At 46.3% G+C, this 20,722-nt stretch overlaps 1 protein-coding gene across 3 annotated transcripts in view; it reads right to left on the bottom strand.

Moving 5' to 3' along the window:
* Positions 1-20,722, bottom strand: part of Pknox2 (PBX/knotted 1 homeobox 2) — a 270,318-nt gene that overhangs the window by 27,424 nt on the left and 222,172 nt on the right. For all 3 annotated transcript variants that reach the window (XM_050125637.1, XM_050125639.1, XM_050125640.1), the window contains exons 6-7: positions 20,353-20,524; positions 7,295-7,483 (exon numbers count right to left, since the gene is read on the bottom strand). In XM_050125637.1, coding sequence (XP_049981594.1) covers positions 7,295-7,483; positions 20,353-20,524 — 361 coding nt within the window. The remainder of the gene's footprint in view (positions 1-7,294; positions 7,484-20,352; positions 20,525-20,722) is intronic.

Here is a 20,722-nt window from a genome sequence, read left to right on the forward strand (position 1 = left end):
CAGCAATCTGCCATCCTTGTCCTGGCCACTAGGGGTCTCTGTGGATCCACAGCCTCAGACCAGTTTACCAACCCCTCCCAGAAGGCTAGGTCCAAGGTTTATTGACCTGCCCTGAGAGGAGGATGGGGTGTATGTATTTCAGTGTCCCACCTTGCAAGACATGGCCATGGACAGAGCCCCTGAGTCCTCATGGTTTCCTATTCCTTACACAGGGAACACGGAAAAGTTCTCTCTTGCGCAATGTCTTGTTGCTTTAGCGTGGGGATGTTTCTGAGGGAAAGGAGGCTGGCCCTCACTTTGACACTGCCCAGCACAGTGCTGAGTGTGTGCTAGGTGCTTGTTAGATCTGTATGGGTCTAGGTGTGTGAGGAGGTTGCCTCTGTCCCCAGACACCCTTTCTGGCAAAGTCCTTCTGTTCTATCACAGCCAGATATCACAGTCTTAGCCTAAGAAGAGCTAGGCTTGCAAAGAGGCAAGGAAGCTAAGCACATATAAACAAGGCACCTAATCCTGTCCTGTTCCACCCAAGCTAGGGGCTTTGGCCTCCGGGGAAAGGCAGCTCAGGCCTGCAGGGACAAGCTGCAGCTGCTGCTCTTAAGGAACGTTCCTTCCCAGAAGGAGCAGAGCTCTCGGGTTTCACTCACCCTGCGGAGAATAGAGGCCACAGATCTAAGGCTCTAGAAGACTCAAGCAACATAAACTCTCTTCCTACCTCCTCAGTCTGGGATGTTGGTTTCCTGTCTAAGGTGATCCCCCTGAGGTGGACCACCTTCCTCTGTCCCCATCTGGCCTGAAAAGTCACAGGTCATATCTTCAGAAAGCTCAGCATGCGACACAAGTCCCAGGGCTTTGGCAGAAGTGACTGGAGCACACCACCTTCAGCCCCTGACAGCTTTGGAAAAGCAGAGCTTGCTGCGTATCAGAGAGAGGCCCACTCTTATGAGGGAGAGATGGGCCATCGACATCCTCCATAGGCTGCCCAGGAATGTCAGAGCTAAGAGCTGGTTCTTTTGTAGGCTGCTAAGCCCAGCACCCCAGGGCTGTGCTCACTTCCTCCTCTTCTCCCCTCTTCCAGTCAATTACCAAATCCAAATTCATGCTCCGAAGTAACCCATTACATCACTTCTAGTCTCTACATCCCTGAGCTCCCATTGTGTGTAGCAAGATGTCACCAAATTATAAGACGAACATAGGCTCAGTTGTAATCACACACATGACCATTACTTAGTGTGTGGTGCTCAACCAGTGTCCTTCTCTTTTTTTTCTTTTTCCTTGGATGCAAAAAGAAGAAAATATTGAGTCACGCAGTAGTGGCGTACACCTTTAAACCCAGCACTTGAAAGGCAGAGGCAGGAGGATCTCTGTGAGTTCCAGGCCAGCCCGGTCTATAGAGCAAGTTCTAGGACAGCCAGAACTCTTACACAGAGAAATCCTGACTTGAAAAGCGAGAGAGAGAGAGAGAGAGAGAGAGAGAGAGAGAGAGAGAGAGAGAGAGAGAGAGAATAATGTCCAAATAATGGCCATCTGAAGTCTTGTGGCAGTAAGTAAAATATTATACATATGGTACCTAGTACTTTTTATGTTTTGAGACAGGGAGCGCTCAGTCAATGCTGCAGGGGCTCCTTTTCATCAGTTTATGCTGTAGCCATAAAAGATCAATTAATTTGCCTTGCAATGTGTCTCTAGCTCTGGCCCTATTGCTTATATGCCTATTTTCTTTAAAATATTTAGCAGTTGGCTACAGTAGTCAACATTGAAATATATCGCACTCAGGCCAGGAAAGATGGCATAGAGGTTAAGAGCACCGGTGCTCTTCCAGAGAACTGGGGTTCAACTGCCTATGGCTCCAGTTCCAGGATCTCTAACAACTTCTTCTGGCCTCTGTGAGTACTGTATACACATGATACACAGGCACACATGTAGGCCAAGCACTCCTACACATAGTTTTTTTTAAAAAGTTAAAGAATAAATATTTTAAATATCCCCCACATAAAATTCAGTTTCATGATATCCCATCACTTCCATTTCAAGGTCAGAGACTGTCATATCCATTTTTATGTCCTCAGGACTCAGCAGGTTCCACGAGTGCTTGAATGAACATACGATACGTGAATGAATGACTCTCTGTCCCCTTCTCTCCAGGGATTCTAATAGGCTGGCGGCTCCTCAGACTTCTTTCCATCCTAGGAACACTTACCTTTAGAGATGCCAGTAGGCTACAAACTCTCCCAAGCCTGCCTGAAAGGCTGCCCCACCCCCACTCAAGAAGCCTGACCAGTGAATCTGCAGCTTTTCCCACCACGCAGGGCAAAAATCTCCACCCTGAGATGTGTTCATCCTATTTCCGGGCAGAGCTGGACCTAGCCATGAGTCTTGTGCTGGCTGGGTCTCAGGGCTGGCTCTCCTGGGAGTTGGTGGGGGAGATGGATGATATGAAGCTACATATGTGGTGTGCTCAGTCCAGGACCCCTTTATTCGGCCCCCTCCCTTCTCTTCAGCTGTTCCTTTCCTGTCTTTCCCAGCACTCCAGGCCCTGAGTATTCTATGTCCGACAGAATTCGTTCTAGACTCCTAGCTCACCACCCCTGGAATTAGGACCCCCCCCCCTAAAATAGTCACCTGGGCTCTCACAGGACCTAATGCAGGGCACACAGTAAGCATCCCCAAACGACTGGAAACTGCATGAGAACCATGCCAGGTGGGCCTATACTAGAGCTGACTCTACTTCTCCAAAGACAGAGAAGGATGACCTTCAAATTAAATTAGCCCTTAGTGAGGCGAGAGTTGGTTCTCTCTGGTAGGATGGTTTAGTTAGTATTCTCTAAGGACAGGAGAACCCAGCAGAGCCAGTCTACAGTGCGTTAGTGAGGATGCTGCCCCTGCAGGATGCCTGGGATGTTACTTTGGAGCAGGAAAGTGTAGCCTTTTGGGGAGGGGGAAACAGCTAAGTGTACCGAGCTAGTTGAAACCCTTGAAACTGTTTCCCACCTCTGTGTGGTGGAATCAGTATTCCCCCATCCCCACCTTTGTCTCACTCACTCGGAGAAAAGGGACAAACAGAAAAGAAAGACCGAGCTGGGAATAGGCCAGACCCCATAGGGTGAGTGAAAGGCACAACGTGCCATCTGGGAATGGGACTGTCAATTGGAACACAAAAATGTCTCCAACTTTGACACACAAGGCATTGTGATCAGCTCTCAGGGAAAGCCATGAGCCAGCAGTTTGCGACAAAGCTGGCAGGCAGCTGGGATGTTGAGCTGGAGGATCGTGTTCCGGAGGGGCAACACCCCTCCTCAGGTCAGGCTGGCACTTGGGGGCAGCTATTTCAGGCTGGAGGGGATTAAGGCTGGAGCATGACGAATGAGCATATTCACACACAACACACACACACACACACACACACACACACACACACACACACACACACACACACACTTCCCAACCTCTCGGTTTCTTCTCCCATGCTGGTTCCTAAGATCTGCCTCTTACATCAACTCTGGTCCTCTTCCTCAGGAAGACACGGGACTCTTTCTTAAATGAGCTCTTGCAAGACCCCACCCATCCTGGGAGACAGTGACAGAGCCTGATTAGAGGAAGATGCACAGCAAACCCTATTCACCTTCACCCCTTGTGCCCAGACTGTGTGCAGGCTCAAGTTCATCTAATTCCTCCAAGCTGGATCATCTCCCCTTACCTCTGCCTGACCTGAAAAGTCTCAGGTCACATCCCCAGGAAGCTCAGCATGCGGCAGCAGTCCCAAGCCTTGGCAGATTGGAGCACACTGCCTTTAGCCCTCTGACAACTTTGGAAAAGCAGAGCTTGCTGCGTGTCAGAGAAAAGTCCACCCTTATGAGGAGAGATGGGCATCAGCATCCTCCATAGGCTGCTGGGGAGTCCGTAAGCTAAGAGAGGGCTCCTTAGTAGGTTGTTTAAGCCCAGCACCTCAGGGTTATGCTTGCTCCCTACCTCTTCTCCCCTCTCCCAAGTGCTTTTTTTTTTCTTTTTTGGTTTTTCAAGACAGGGTTTCTCTGTAGCTTTGAAGCCTGTCCTGGAACTAGCTTTTGTAGACCAGCCTGGCCTTGAACTCACTGCCTCTGCCTCTCCGAATGCTGGGATTAAAGGCGGGTGCCACCACCACCCGGCCCTCTTCCAAATTCCTGCTTCCCAGCAATTCATTTATTTTTTCTGTTCATGATCTTCATCTTGCTATGGCCGCCATTCCTCTTCCTGTTGTCTTTCGGCCTTGGCCTCATGTTTCCTGCCTTTGCCTCTGTCAGTGTCTCTCTGTCTCATTTCCTTCACTTCTCCTTCCTGAAAACTTTGGCCTCTCCCTGCCTCCCTCCTGAATGATGCTAACCTCTGTCCTTCCTCCCCCTTTTCTTAGTTTTCCCCCCCTCTTCCTTCTCCCTTTGCGCACCCTACTACATTACTTCTTTCAACCAATGCCTATTGGCCCCTGAACACACAGAAGACATCATGGCCACAGCTGGCATCCTCAGGCAACAATATTGAGGGAACAAATCTATTTCAAGAGGATATTAGCAAGCAGAAAGCACGGGTAGCTGTTTTTAGATCTGTAATAAAGTGATCTGGTGATTTCAGATATATAAAATGCTGTGTCAAGGCGAACGACATGTGCTTTCCAGGAGAGGAAGAGAGAGATGCAGCTTCTCATCTAACATCACATGTGGCGTTTGCAGGATTAATGATAGGCTCTCAGGTGCGAGAAGGAAAGGGCTGTCATAGAAGGGGGTGGCTGAGATCTCCATAGGAGAGCAACCTGGCCACAGCCTCTGGGAAAAGGCTGGTTCAGCCTTGTAAAGAACAGGGATTTAGGATGGAAGATGTCCCCTCATCAGGTAGGCATGGAAAAATGGTTGTGGCACCTAGAGCAATGTGGCTCAGGCATGAAAATGGAGGCTAGACCTATGAGGTCTTGAATGTCGGACAGGCAGATGGGAAAACCCTGGTGGCAATCGGGCTCTGGAGACCACACAGGCTTCGGGATGAGAAATGCAGCAGCGGCAATGTAAAGGGAGCACAGGATGGAGGGATGGCCAAGGAAGACAGGTGGGAAGGAGGCGGTGGCAATCAGAGGAAATGAGGGGACTAATTTGAGTTACACCAACTAGGAATAGCTACGTATCTTTCCCCCTCTGTCTTTGGGTGTCTTTGTTTTACTCAACTGCCTGAGTTTTTCTTTCTCTGGGATCAGAGGCCTTTCTGGAAAGGCTATCCGATGGCTAGTCTCACTCAAGCTCAGAGACACGGAACCTGGGCACGCCCCAGAGATCTGGCTTTTGCAGTTAGTGGTTCGAACACCTGGATCATCCAGAATCCATGTTCCTTCCTGACAAACTCCACTTCGCTGTAAATGCCTGCTTCCTCCAGGTTAGCTTGTCAACCTCAGACAGACCTCCAACCCTGAGGGGCCACTGTGGCTGCTGAGCCTCCAGCCCCTCCTTCCTGGCCTCTCCATCCTGCTACCTTAGTACACCCCCAACTCCAGCGCTCAAGGTAGAGTCGGAGGACCCAGGAGGGGAAATCCAGGGCCTCTCCAAGGACCTGATTATTTCCAAAGACTTGTGCTAATTTTCTGATATGATCCTCACATCTCTGCGAGGCACTAAATCCTCATTACTTTTCCTGACCGATGCATTCTAATTAGATCAACACTTAAAAAAAATTCACAATAGCCACAGGATGGCTTTCCATCTCATTAACTCCTCACTTATTATTTTCATGAAAATTACTGATAAAAATGTGCATCTCCATTTGGTGAGGCTTCGCAGCCTCCTCAGCTCCTATCTTACATCTCTCCCGTCACCAGGGCTGCGCAGCGTCGCCATGGTAACCCACAATAATAGAAACTAATAAATTACAAACGAGATGCTCGTTGAGCAATTATTGTCCTCTTTTATGCAAGTTTCTTGCTAATTTCGATCATAAGGGAAAGTACAATAAGACTCTGAAGGAATGAGTCTATTTCAAGAGAATATTAGCAAGCAGAAGCCAAGGCTGCTGTTTTTAGATCTGTAATAAAGTGATTTGGTGATTTTAAGCAATACAAGAAGGAAATAAACTTCTTGCCCCATGTCCTTTGTCGTTTTTAGTATCAAGTCCCAGAGAGATCGCAGTGGGGTAAACATGATGCAGTACTGAGTGTACTTGTGGAGGTGAGGGGGGGTCACAATGTGCAAAGTGTGTCCCTCCCCTCGCCCCTGTAAACCAGAGTCCTAACACCTAAAATGAAAATGGCACAGCTTCTTAGGTGGCTTTCACAGTAGCTTCCAATACTCACCCTTAGAACGTTAACCTGCATCCCAGTCCCTGTCTGAGGAGGAGGGCCACCGTGAGCCTCCCAGGGGCATCTGTGTCTGTGCGTGTGCTTTCTGGACTTCAGGAACTCGGTGACAGGGAAACGACCTTGTGAGCCTACAGTCTAGGTAGATGCCAGCAAGAGTATACAGGAAGAGTTGGGTAGCTTTCTGACTGTAGACCTGGAGAACACATTCTGTCCTAGAGAGAAGTGTTCACTCTTCCCTATAGTGTAGAACAGGCACCATCTCCTCAGAGGAAGGTAGCAGAGGGAATCTTAGAAGGGGATTGGCTAAGGTGTCTTTTACAGCGGCCTGGCACCTTAGTGGGACAGAGGTACCAGGGAGAGTAAACAGAGGATGAGCGAGGAGAAGCAGTCCTGCGGAATTTCTTATCTACTAGGTGCATAGAATTTGGGGGAAGGATCAGCTTCCCTGATACCTTCTTCCAGGAGTGCCAAGAGGCACTTCATGCCCTCCAGAGGAGAATGTTTGCCAGGAGGTCTACCTACCATCCCCAGGTGTCAGTTAGGCAACTATCATTTCTCCTTTATGGACTGGGACCCACCCACTTCTTGGTAAATCCTGATGTAGGGAGTGAGAGTCAGGAATTTCTTTGGATACTGTTTTTTTTTTTTTTTTTTTTTTTTTTGATATGGTCATTTAGGGCATGCTCAGACCCTGGCAGGTAGGAGTCTATGTTAAAAAACAAAATTAAAAAAAGCAAAAAAACCTATCCTGGTTAGGTATGGCGGCTAAGGTAGCAAGATCGAGAGTTTGAGAGCAACCTAGGCTACATTCTAAGACCCTGTCACAATCAAGTACAAAATAAGGGCCGGTGCTGTCAGACGGAGGGAGAAAGAGGGCCTCCCTGTAAAAGGGTCTGATGATGCAAATGGCTTTGCCCAGGTCGCTGGAGTCCTTCAGACCTTTCTGCACGCCTGGCCGAGGAGCTAAGGCCCATCCCTGTGTGTTACCTGTGAGTGAAGGTTTATGGAGGGCTGGTTGGGGGAGTAGGGGCCCCCGAGGTCATTCCTGAGCAGGTTATCGCTATGCATCTTGGTTTTGAGGCAGGTGATATAACGGTTGCAGAAGTCTTTGCAGAGTTCATTGACTTTCTCCAACTCTAGCAGGTGGATCCTCAGGACCTGGATTGCCTTCACCATCTGGGGAGAGGAGGAGGAGCTGTAAGCCCAGGTGTCTGCATCACATCCCCCTCCCTCAAGCCCCCGGCCCCAACCTTGGCAGAGGATTGGTGCCAGTCGTTGCTGGGGCTCCTGTTTCCCACCCAGATGGTTTAAACTCTCCAGATGAGCTGTTGTTGACAATTACTTGCTTTTAGCCCACTGCTATCACAGCTGTTCTGGAGGCAGTTGTGGTCTTCTGAGAACAGCATTGACCTTAGCAATAGAAGTCCAGGTTCAAGCCCCAGGTTTGCCGTAGATTGTCTATGTAGCCTTGGACAACTTGCTGAAACTCTCTATGACCCCCCCACTTCGTGTCTACTAAATGGGAATGTTACACCCTCTCCAGCAACTTCACATGCTGAGATATCATGGGAGAGGACCATGGCAGCTCTATACAGCTTAAAGTATTAAGTAAAACCAAGAAAGACAGTGGTCAGAGTTTTTTGGAAATGCCCCAGAGGTCAGACATTGTCTATTCTTAAGTTTATATTCCATGAGCTTCATGTAATATGGGCTGTCTTACTCTGATAATATCTGCTGACAGACTGGATAATTCAGCATGACTTAGCTGGGCGCTGGGTACCAACTGTCTGCTTTCTGTACCCTTTTGGTTACTGCACAAGGGCCTCTTCAAATGGTCATCCCTGATCCTATTATGGCTAGAAGCTACCTTGCATTTGAAGTTCTTTTTTCTTTGTTGTCATTATTGTTTCTGTTAGGGTTTGTTTCATTTATTTTGTTTCATCAATTTTTTAGACAGGACTTCATGTAGCCCAGGCTAGTCTCTAACTCATTATATAGCTAAGGATGACCTTGAACTCATAATCCTCCTGCATCTACCTCCCAAACACGAGGATTACAGGCATGTACCACCAAACTCAGCTTGTTGCTCTAATCGTCATAAGAGGAAAATACATGGAAGGTATGGAAAACACAGGACCAAAAAAAAAAAAAGTCTTTATTTTATTTTAGAGTAATTGTCTTTATCCACTTACCCTAAAAGAAAAGTTTCTGTTTCCCCCCTCATTTATTTTAAACTTTATTTATTTATATGTGTGCATATTAGCTATGGTGCTCATGTGGAGGTCAGAAGACAACGGTGGGAGTCAGGTCTCTTCTTCCATTATGTGTGTCCCCAAGATCGAGCTTGAAGTTGTCAGGTTTGACAGCAGGGGTCAGCTTGCTGGCCGACATGAATATATATTAACCAACCTCCAATAAACTTAACGCATACAATTTTGCTTTCTGGTGTTCCCTTAGCTCATCAAATATGCTTCTCTAAGTTCCAGAATTGTTTTCTCTATCTCTCTTTTGGACTGTGAGCGGAGAGAAGGCAGGGATGACATCTAATTGGCTCACAGCGTTATCTTATTTACATAAAATAAATATTGAATGGATGAGAATTATTTTCAATTGTCACATATGAGTCCATATGTGTGCTTTATTTAACTAGGTCTCTGTTGCTGGGTACTTATAGTACATTCAAATTTTCAGTTTTATTTAGAAAAAAGTTACACAATGAGGCTAGAGGACAAAGTAGCTCTAACTCAATCATAGAACAATAGAACACTTACTTGCCTAAGCATTCATTAGGCCTTTGGTTTGATCTACACACACACACACACACACACACACACACACACACACACCAGAGATTATTTTCTAAGTACATAGCTTTGTCTTCCATTTCTGCATTATTTCCTCAGTGTGAATTCCTAAGAGTGACAGGAGAAAAATCTACATACATTGCAATGGATCTTGACAAATAAACTCGAATTGCTTCCCAACAGGGGCTTGTTCAAATTGTGTTAGGATAACCAGACATCCATAAACGAGCAGATTAAAAAAAAAAAAAACGAAACCTGAACCTTAATTTAAACTCCACATCTAATACGGAGATTAATTCAAATGGAGCATGGACCTAAATATAAGACCTTCCACTCCCAAAAAACAAACATTTTTGGAAAAAAGAAAATGGAGTCAGGTGCTGTGGCCCATACCTTTAATCTCACCACTCAGAGACAAAGGCAAGTAGATCACTGAATTCAAGGCCAATCTATTCTATAGAACAAGTTCCAGGACAGCCAGGGCTACACAGAGAAACCCTGTCTTGAAAAACAAAACAAAAAAGAAAGAAAATAGAAAGTCTTAGTATGTAGGGTTTGGCAAAGAAATTTTAGACTTAATACCAAAAGCATCATCTAGAAATGGAAGATTACGTGCTTGCTAAAATTAAAAATGTTTGTTCTTAGAAAGAACTTGCCAGGCATGGTAGTATAAACCTTTAATCCTAGGACTTTGGAGACAAAGGCAGGAAGATCTCTGTGAGTTCAAGACCAGCCTGACTTACATAGGGAGTTCTGTAATAGCCAGGGCTACATAGAGAAACCCTGTTTAAAAACAAACAAAAAAACAAAACAAAAAAATCATTATCAACCACAACAAAACCCTGTGAAGAAGATGAAAAGACTAGGGACTGGGAGAGAATAGCTACAAAACGCATATCCGACAAAGGGCTTGCACCTCGAATATGTAAAGAACTCTTAAAACTAAATGGCAAAATAACAAGCAACCCAATTAGAACAAGGGCAAAAGGCATGATCAGATGTTCTGCTGAAGAGGATATACAGATGGCAAATAAGCACACGGAAAGATGTTCAATGTCATTAGCCATTAGGGAAATGGCAATTGCAACCTTAGCAAAGTATCTCTGCACACATATGCATAGTTACAGCTAGAAACCGGTGGCATGCGAAGAACTGGACTGTGGCTCACTTGTGCATTGATGGTGGGAATGTGAGGCCACGTAGTCACTGCAAACAGTGACTGCACACAGTGGGACAATTCCTCACAAAATGAAGCATGTTTGCTGCATGTTATGAATGTCTTTAATCCCAGTTGAGAGGCAGAGGCAGGCGGTTCAAGGCCAGCATGAGTTATCTAGTGAATTTTAGATTATCTAGGGCTACATAGTGAGAACCTGTCTTAAAAACAAAAACAAAAATGAACAAACAAAACAAAGCAAAACAAAATATCCAAACTAAGCATGTACTTAACATATGACCCAGCAGCTTGGGGGCATTTACTCCAAAGAAATAAAAAATGTATTCTCTCTCTCTCTCTCTCTCTCTCTCTCTCTCTCTCTCTCTCTCTCTCTCACACACACACACACACACACACAATGGACAGCTTTATATCAATATATCAAATGGCCTCAAACTAGAAACAGATGAATGGACGGTATATCCATGTCACAGACTACAGATGAATGGATGGAATGGTACATCCATGTCACAGACTACAAATGAATGGATGACATGGTACACCCATGTCACAGACTACAACTTGGCAATAAAAAGGAATTAACTATTAATACACTCAACAACTTGGATGTATTATGGGGAATTATGCTATGAGAGAAAAACCAGTCTTAAAGGGATAGATGCTAATAGCACAGTGACATTTGCAGGACATCCTTGAAATGACAAAACTGGAAGACAAAACAGACTAGTCATTGGTGGGATAGAGTGAAGAACCATTCTCTACCTTGACTATAATATGCTTACATGAATCTAGACATAACAAATTCACATAGAACCTGGCAGACATGTATGCACATACAAGTGAGTATGTGTAAAATTGACAAAAATCTGAATATGGTTGGTAGCTGTGCTCTGATTAAGCAAAAAGGGAATCAGGACCTCTCATACTAATGCTTACAATTGCCTGCAAATTTATGATTATATAAAAATAAAAACATGTAGATGGGGTTACTGCCTTTCCTTATCTGCTTATGTTGACATGGATAACGTGTGGGTGATTCTAATGCCAACCTCCTAGTTTTTGGTAGCGTTACAATGCCTGGGGACCAGCTCAGACAATACAAACATGAAACAAGGGGGCTGAGGTTGGTTAGTAGTTGGTAAAGTAGCACTTGCCACAAGCTTGAGCTTGATTGCCAGGTCAGGTTTAGAAACACAAAGAAGAAACTGTCTCCTAGAGGACTTTGATGAGCAAGGACTGAGCTCTGAGCTCAACTAATTAAGGTTTCTACCAAATTGAAATGAAGGGTCACAGACTGAAGCTTGACACAGGGCTCTTTTACAAGGTCTCATCCTACAGATGTCAACTCCAAGAGGCTCAGATTGACGCACAAGGAGCACACCAAGTTAAAGAGGGGAGTGATGATGCTCGGATAAGTAGTTTGGACCGAAGGGAACTTGAGAAAGACGTGTTCTCATCTGTGTTTTCTGCTTGGCTTCAGCTTGGAAGGTCTCGTCTTGTGCCTGTTAGGATAGCCAGCCCAGTGTGCGATGCACAAGAGATACTGAGGAAGGACTGGCAACACTGAAACATGTCTTACTGTATGTCTGCCACTGGGCTAAGTCCATTCTATGCTCTGTCTTATTTATTCTAGCAACCTCCTCTGCGGGCAAGTACTCTTATTGCCCACCCACACTTTATAGTTGAAGAAAATGAAGTCCACAGACAGCTTTTCGTCCCAGTGCACACAACTGGTAGGCAATAGGAAGCCCTATGGCCTTGCCCCTGAGATCAAATTGCTTCTATGGTCTCTCAGGAGTCAGGTATGTTAAAAATGATGGTAGTATAAAGGGTATGTGGTTCGGGGGTAGGTGGGGGCCTGCAAGGTGAGGAGATTGTGCAAACACACCAGGACCTGTGGTTGCAGCCTCTCTTCTATGCCATCCCTACCACTGGGAGCCGACCTTATTGTTTTGGATGGTCTCTATTTTCTTTCAATGTGCTGATTAAGAAGTTCTTCCTTACACAGAACTCAAATATCTCTTGCCTTACTGTAAAGGGCTTGCTCAGCCTTATGTAGAACCAAGGACATCAAGTGCCTCCAACAACATAACCTTCTTCATTTAATTTTATCACTGCACTTAGCAAGTCATCTGACTTGAATAAATTGCTCAACTATGTTGAAACAAACCCAATTCTAATATTATCCTTTTTTCTCTTTCCTTTCTTCCCTCTCTCTTCCCATCCTTCCTTCCTTTTCTCTTTCCTTCTTTTTCCTTTTCATCTATTTTTTCACTTCTCATTCGCTATCCTATTTTGCTTAATTTTTGGAGGAGGGAGTGCAGGGTTTACAACCAGGGCCTCTCACATGCTAAGCAAATGATCTATCACAGCTGTGCCCAGTCATAGTCTGCATTTAAAAATCAGCATTTTATTTTAAAATAGTCTTATACACACATGTACATGCTTGTATAAATGTATATAAGCATCATCCCCCCAAAACATTTAAGTACATAACCAATATGTATTTATTATACAAAAAATGGAAAAAAAAACTACAGATAAGTTAAACAGAGTAAAAAGCAAAAATGTATTTATATGCCCCGAATGCTTAGCTCAAATGTAGTACACGCACAGTGTGTTTTAACTAGTTCTGGTGTGCAGGGGCCAAAAGCAGTCATATCCTGGGGTCTGATAAAGCACAGATGAAGGATTAGTCTTTTATGGGCTAATAGAATTGGTTTAAAGATTTAAGAAGGCAGAGTAAATCATAATGGTTCTCGGAGGCAATGAATATGTAGGACCTCTTCAATATTAGAGAAATAGATGTGCGGTAAGGTGCATGAGGGCGGGGACTACACGTAAGGCAGAAGGCCTGTGGCGTCCAGAGCCGTGCAAACTGCATGTGAGTCCAGGCTCACCGCTTGCTCTTTTAGTGCCAGTGGACAGGGTCAAGGTTTACACTGAGCCTCAGTCTCCTCATTTGTAAAATAGAGGTAAGGGACATCCCTAATTCAGAAGATTTATTCAGGGCTAGCAGGTAAAATGTGAACGTATGTGGTAAATCACAAATAACCAGCTACATTTTTTCCCCTTTTGTTTTCTCATGTAGCCTAAAGTGATCTGGAACTGTCTATATAGCCAAGGATGGTCTTGAACTTCTGGTCCTCATGCCTCTACTTCCCAAGGGCCCAAATACATGTCAAACAACAAAACAAAAAACCTTCTTTGAATAATTTCTCATAGTCTGTTAGCTTCCCTACGGCTACCCTACATTGGACTAGTGGAGGAATAATTCCTGGGGTCCCTCTATCTTTGCAGTGAATAAAGTATTCGTCATCCTATACCTCTAACTTTTGCTGTTTTGCTTCTAAGTAAGAATAAAAGGCTGATTCATTAAACTATTTTTTTTTTGAGGGTGGTGGGGAGTTTCGAGACAGGCTTTCTCTGTGTAACAGTTCTGGCTCTCTTGGAACTTGCTTCATAGACCAGACTGGCCTTGAACTCATAGAGATTAAACGTGTGCCCCACCACCCCTTGGCCTATTACTACTCCAAATCCTTCAGCACATTAACAATGCCCTTTATTTTTTAAAAAGACTTTGAGCCGGGTGGTGGTGGCGCACGTCTTTAATCCCAGCACTCGGAGGCAGAGGCAGGCGGATCTATGTGAGTTAGAGACCAGCCTGGTCTACAAGAGCTAGTTCCAGGACAGGCTCCAAAACCATGGGAAACCCTGTCTCGAAAAACCAAAAAAAAAAAAAAGACAAAAAGACTTTGCTTATTTTTGACTATTTGTGTAGGTGTGTGCCAGTGTAAGCGTTTGGACAAGTGAGTGCAGGTGCCCCCTAGAGACCAAAAGAGGATGCTGGATCCCCAGCAGCTGGAACTACAGATGGCTGTGAGCTGCATAGTGGAGGTGCTGGAGCTGAACTCTAGCCCTCTAGAAGAGCAGTGAGCGCCCTTAACTGCTGAGTCATCTCTCCAGCTGGAATGCCACTTAATTGAATACTACATTATGCGTGATGGATGTGTCCTTCATTCCAGTTTCTCAGGTTTTATTCTGTCAGCTTCTATCTCCTCTTTCTGTTCCAAAATAAGAATTCTGCCTCCTTTGAAGATGACCCCTTCAAAATAGCAAATCAAGATGCTATTCTCTTCTGTAGTATTCTGGTATTTTCATGCGTCCCACAGGCCCAAGAAAGTACCCAAGACAGGACAACCTCTTTTCTATAAAGTCACATACTGTGATGTCCTGAATTTATTATTTGTTACCTGGGCATTTTGGAGAAGTGACTTAAGCTTTATGCAACTTAGAATAATAAAAATGTCTACACTTGAACATTGTTGCGAACCTTGAAAAAGATTATGTTTGCAAATGTTACTGGCATGTATCATAGGTGTTTAATAATGTCTAGTCTTTGTCCTGATGCCCCTCAACCACCACACGTAGCTTCAAGTTCTTTTCTAAATGGCTGCCTCTCTAGTAGGTCTTGGCCTCTTCATTTTACGAGAGTAACTCCTTGTCTCTCAAAACATTTGTATACACAGCAGTTTACAATTTGCAAAAGGCTTCTCTCTCCATTATCTTATTCCGAGTCTCTTCACCCCAGGGATGCAGGCAAGATTATCTGTCACTCTGCTAGAGATAAAGGAACAGAGGCTCGGAGATGAGATAGCCTGCTCCCTTCCTTGCCTTGGGGGCAAACTCCTTCCACTTTCTCCTTCTGCAAATTGGGAAGGTGGGTGCTCACGTAGGGAAGAAGATGTTTATAAGCCTGCATTCCAAAATTGTGAGCTGACATTTCCCATGGGTCACTGGAGCAGACAGAGCTAAACTCAAATGAAGAATTTTTCCCGACTGGGGCACCTTGGCTTGGCCATTTGGGAGTGCAGGGTCACTAGAGTGAAAAGGGGAACACGGAAAAAAGGTGAACGCCAGGGCTGGAGGACTCTCAGACAAGTGGATATTTTATGGAAGCTGTCATGCATGGCAAGTTAAATCACATTTGAGTCATGACTGGCATCTTCACCTGCATGGCATCAGAATTTAGAGAAGCAGTGGGGGGCTGGAGGGCACAGCCTGGGCTTCTCAAGTTAGAGGAACTTTCTTCAAGCTCAGCTATGTAACTTCGTGGCTACAGGACACTCATTCGTGGGTTTCTCTCTCCACTGAATGGGGATAATAGCTGCTCTCTGCCAGGCTCGTGTGGAGACACCAAGGAGGTGGTTTTGGGGACTCAGAGGTTTCTGTCTTCCCCCTGGAGGCCTTGAACAATTCTTAATCTCTGTACTGTAGTTTCCTCTGCTATAAAATAAGTTAATAGCGATTCGCTGATCTCGGGGTGGAACTTGGTGGCAGAGTGCTTGCAGAGCAAAAGCAAGGTCTTGCATTTAACCTCCTACACCACAAAACAGAGAGTGAGTGACTAAGTTTTCCTGCGAACGGAATGAGATGTGACCAGGAAAATAACAAAACAAACAAACACAAACAAAAAACAACTAAAGGAAGACCTGGCTCTTCTAGAAATGTCAGAAGACATTAGCACTCCCTCCCTCTCTCTCCCTGTGTGTGTGTGTGTGTGTGCATGTGTGTGTGCATGCGTGTGTGTGTGTGTGTGTGCGCGCATGTGTGTGTGTGTGTGTGTGTGTGTGTGTGTGTGTGTGTGTATAATACCTGAGAGTGGAGCTGCGTTTCATGGCTCAGTTCTCTTTTCTATTTTGCCCAGAGTTGCATGATCCTGTGTGTTATTTCACTTCTTAAAAAGAGGACGACGAGACTGGGGAAATGGCTCCGCTGGTGAAGTGCTCGCTGTACAAGTGTGAGTACTTGAGTTCTAGTCCCAGCACTCACATAGAAATGGTAGCCTGTGCACACGTGTTCCCAGTGCCGGGAAGCTGGAGAAAGGAGTCTCCCTGGGACTTCTTGGATATCCAGTGAGGGAGAATAAGTGAGCTCCATGCTGTACCAGTGAGAAAGAGTCTCTCTCTCTCTCTCTCTCTCTCTCTCTCTCTCTCTCTCTCACACACACACACACACACACACACACACGAGAGGGGGGAGAAAGAGAGAAAAGAGTGTTCTGAGGATTGAACCAACTGCCTCCAGCAAATGGGCATAATATTGTTAATATTAATATTAAGCTTTGCGGGTTTGGAATGGAGATTATGTAAGATAATAGATGCAAATAGTTTAGGATAGCACCTGGTACCTGTAAGTGCTCTATATAGATGTTAATTATTATCATGGTTGATATTCTATTTCCTTTCCTTTCCCTGGTGGCTGTGAGGTTTGCAGGTCCCTTCTAGGCAGAGAGCCTGGACTGAAGGCTGAGGTTAGTGAATTTCAGATCAGGTTTGGATGAGGTCTCTGTGGGCACACAGCTCTGGGCTGGCCCCTTCACGAGTCTCCTCACTCCTAGATTCCGGCCTCCAGGCCTGCCTCTTCAGAGTGGGCCCAGGGGTCTGGGAGGCCCCATTTTGGAACTGGCTTTGCGGTCAGGCAGCCATAATCTGTCCCTGGAGCCACACCAGAGCCTCATTAAAACGTGCCCCATAAATGTTAAAAAATTTACACATAAAAAAATTCCATGCATGAAACTGAAACCGTACGTTTTACAGCCTTAGTTTGAAATCTTGCATAATATATAAAACCTTGGCCTTGCACCGGGGGCCCGTAAATCAGGTTTTATAAAACAAAAAGCTTTTACCTTTCAAAGGGGTTTGGGGAACTTGCAAATTTTACAAACTTTACCAAGTGCCAGTCAGAGGCTGCTGGGCCCAAGGAGTGGGTCGGATCTGGAGGCCAGGTAAGAAAGGAACCCGGTGTAGGAATTGTAGTAGATCCCAAAGGACTCACGGGGATTCCGGATTAACCACCTGGGAGTGGAAAGCCGCCCCCATGGCACCGAAATGGACGTAGGGAAGGTCCTAGTGGGGGCTCCAGGGAGAGATATTATTGGTGTCATTCTCTTATTTGCGAGCAAGGGCTTTGCTGTCACCAGGGAGGGGCGGAGTGCCAGTGGGAGGGGTACAGACTCAGGACTCTAAGGCCAGGGCTCTCCTTCGTGGACGTGAGGATCGCTTTGTAGAAAAAAACGTGGGAGTGAACTCCTTTCTGAGGTTGCCTTTCTAAACCCCAGTTTTTTGTAATTACGTTTTTCTCCCAGTAGAGGCGCTGTGGAGCGGCGGCCTTACAGGATTCCCTCCCTCTGTGACTGGGATCCTCTCAGATATTTGGGGCAGCTCTAGGAGAGCTGACTCAGCTGTTTCCATGGAGATTTGTCTGGAAAAGCGGCTCTGGGAGACTGTGAGGAGCAGGGGAGGGTGAGACAGGCGAACAGCTCCGGGAAGGGAAGGAAGAACAGTTAGTTAGGGTCTGTACAAGAGGTGGAGAAAGCAGGGAAGGGTCAGGGAGAGGATGGAGGAGGGTGTTGGGAGAGAACCTTCTGTAAGGCAAAGATTTGGGGGATCCGCGTGCCCTCCTGACAATCCTATCTATGAAAGTCAATATTCAAGGGCAAAGGAAAGCTGCCCTCACACACACAAATATAAAAAATAAATCTCTCAATTATCTCAGCTCATTTGCGTGGGGTCCCTCATTTTATGTCCCTGCTCAGCTGCGCAGTATATCTGTCCGGAGAAAGAGTTACAGTCCGTTGGGCTACGTGTGCGGGGTTGTAAAAAATACAGATGCCAGATTAACTGGCTGTGGCACTCGGCAGCTGATTGAGCTGGTAATAACGGAATCTGACCTTTTTCTAATTTCTAATTATGTGCATCTCGGCTGTGCTGGAGACACGATTCTTGTCCTAATGATGGCTCCTGTGCTTGGCCTCTGCGTCTCCTCCTTTTGACACGGGGCTAGGAACCAGCGGCAAAGGGCACTGCTGGATTTCACCCTACACCGAAGGTTTCAGGATCCAGACCAGACCGTGTCTTCCACAGCCAGGATACAGAAAGGCTGAGGATCTGAAACACTACCACAGTGAGATTAATTTTCAGATGCAAAGTATTTTTAAAGGCCAAGTCTATGAGCCATCAATTAATTTATTACAGTCACGTGAGCTAGGGGCAGTTAGCTGTAGAGGAGAGGAAACTGAGCTTCAAAGGAATTCAGTCACCAAGATCATACAGACGATGATGATGCTAGGCTCATTACATGTGTGTGTGCACATGTGTGCAGTGGGCCCAAGTCTACCCCGACTTTGAGAAAGAGTTGTCTCTTAACTCCATAGCAGCCTGAAGCCCGATTCTGAGGAATTCCTTTCCAAACTGCAGAATCTTCTTATTCCCACTAGCTGAGGAGCAGGGCGGGGCTGAGCCAGCCTTGCCCGCACAGTCCAGCTGGAGGACCAGCACAGCGGAAGCTTTCCTAGACTCTAAGAGGCTGTAGCCAGGGTTTACTGCCCGTTAGGGGGAGAGGGAGGGCCAGGGATGAGCAGAGGTAGATTTGGGGTTCTCAATGCCTCTACTAATATTCTTGGTGATCAGTAAGTACTTCTCCCATGTCCGAGGTAGGCCCCCATTCTTAAATCATCACAGCACCCCAAAATCCCAAGCCAGGCAGGGTTCTTCTGGTGGCAGCTATCTCAGGCTCCAAACACGGAAAAAAGCAGTGGTGTGAATAATTCATGCTCCCAAATAATACCGAAGTCATTCACCCCGTCTGTATATGTACTAAATGTGGGTGTATGTGTCCACAAGTGTACTCGTGCATACGTGTGCCTGGGAGATAAGCATGCACTTTTACTTTCTTTTTGTAGCCACTTTAGCTTCCCGGATTCTGTTCTTTTTGGGGGAGTGGATAACAGCTGAACTCTGGGTAGAAGAGGTTAGCACTACCGCCAATCAGTACGTGCGTGCCTGCCTGCGTGCGTGCATTGCATGTGTTGGAGGACGGGTTTGCAGAGTTTCCAAATTCACTGTGATAATCTGGACAGTTCACAAACACCAAAAACTCAGGTCCTATGAGGCCGTGGTGGCTCACACCTGTAATTCCAGCACTTGGGAGGCGAGACAGCTGGAGCTCTGTGAGTTTAAGGCCAGCCTGGTCTGCAAAGGGAGTTCCAGAACAGGGCTGTGACACAGAGAAACCCTGTCATGAAAAACCCAAACCAACTAGCCAAACAAGCAAAACAAAAAACAAAACATCAGGTCCTGAGGTTGTTACTTCCAGGAACCACTCGACATGATGGACAGCACTGGCTCTCAGCACACCCCATGATGGACAGCATGCTCTATGAGGGACAGCACACCCCATGATGGATGAGCACACTGGCTCTCAGCACACCCCATGATGGACAGCACTGGCTCTCAGCACACCCCATGATGGACAGCATGCTCTATGAGGGACAGCACACCCCATGATGGATGAGCACACTGGCTCTCAGCACACCCCATGACGGACAGCACACTGGCTCTCCAGCCCACTTCTTCCATAAAACTCCCAGGCTAGATGAGAACTTCAGATTCCAACCAACCCGGGAGCCACGGACACTAATGATGGCAGTTGCCTTGGAAATATAAAATGCAGAGTCACAGGATCCCTTTGTATCAGCAGAATCACAGTTCCCTAGTGCAGCCCAGGAACTTGTATTTTACAGGATGTCATGATAATCTGAGTGGCAAACTATTTGGGAGCATGATCTACTGTGTCCAGTAAGACCAGGTCTTTCCCTGTGTGGACAAGCTCGAACCACGCCGCTTACCTTCCTTCATACATCTGCCTCCTTTGCCACGGCTGCCAGTCCTCCATGCAGACTCAGTATAAACTACCTCTGGCGTTCTAGCTGCCAGTCCCCCGCTTTCCATTTGTTTGATCCGTAAGGCAGCAGGGGTCAGATGCTGGCACCACATAGGTAGAGGCAGAGAAAGCTTAGGCAGCAGAGCTTGCTGCTAGAATCTTCGTTAAAAATGCTCTGAACTGATTCTCAACCATGAAACAGTGTGCACAGTGTGGGTTCCACAATGGGCACTCACAACTTTCTGTTGGATTAGTGAATGAAAGGAGCACGTTTAGGAGATTTGGGATGGGATCAGAGCACCAGAGGATTTCAGCCAGAATGTAAGGTAGAGGGTCTTTACCAGATTGTCCAGTTCCGGGTCATCGCTGAAGAAGGGTTTATGTTCCTGCTCCTGCTGGTGGACAAAGTTCTCGATGTCCACGTCAAAGCTGGCGGAGGTGATGCACTCAGAGCCCTGGGTGGCCTGTTCACATTTCTCAAACAGCAGCGTCAGAAGCGGGAAAAGAGGGTGCCTGTGGGGACATTAAGAGCTCACACATGCGCACAGAGACCAGGCTGCTGCTGGGGCCCCCTTTCCAGCAGTTCCTTCACTCCTTTGCCCAGGGTCCAACTCCTCGAGAATGTCCCCGGTTCCCAAGGTCTGCCAAGGCGGCAACATTTTGTTTTCTGGCGTGGAGAACCCACTTCTGGGGCCTCCGAGGGCTCCTACC

Source organism: Alexandromys fortis, unplaced genomic scaffold, assembly GCF_014885135.2.
Source record: "Alexandromys fortis isolate MF-2015 unplaced genomic scaffold, M_Fortis_MF-2015_v1.1 scaffold_253, whole genome shotgun sequence".
In the NCBI taxonomy this organism is placed as follows: Eukaryota; Metazoa; Chordata; class Mammalia; order Rodentia; family Cricetidae; genus Alexandromys; species Alexandromys fortis.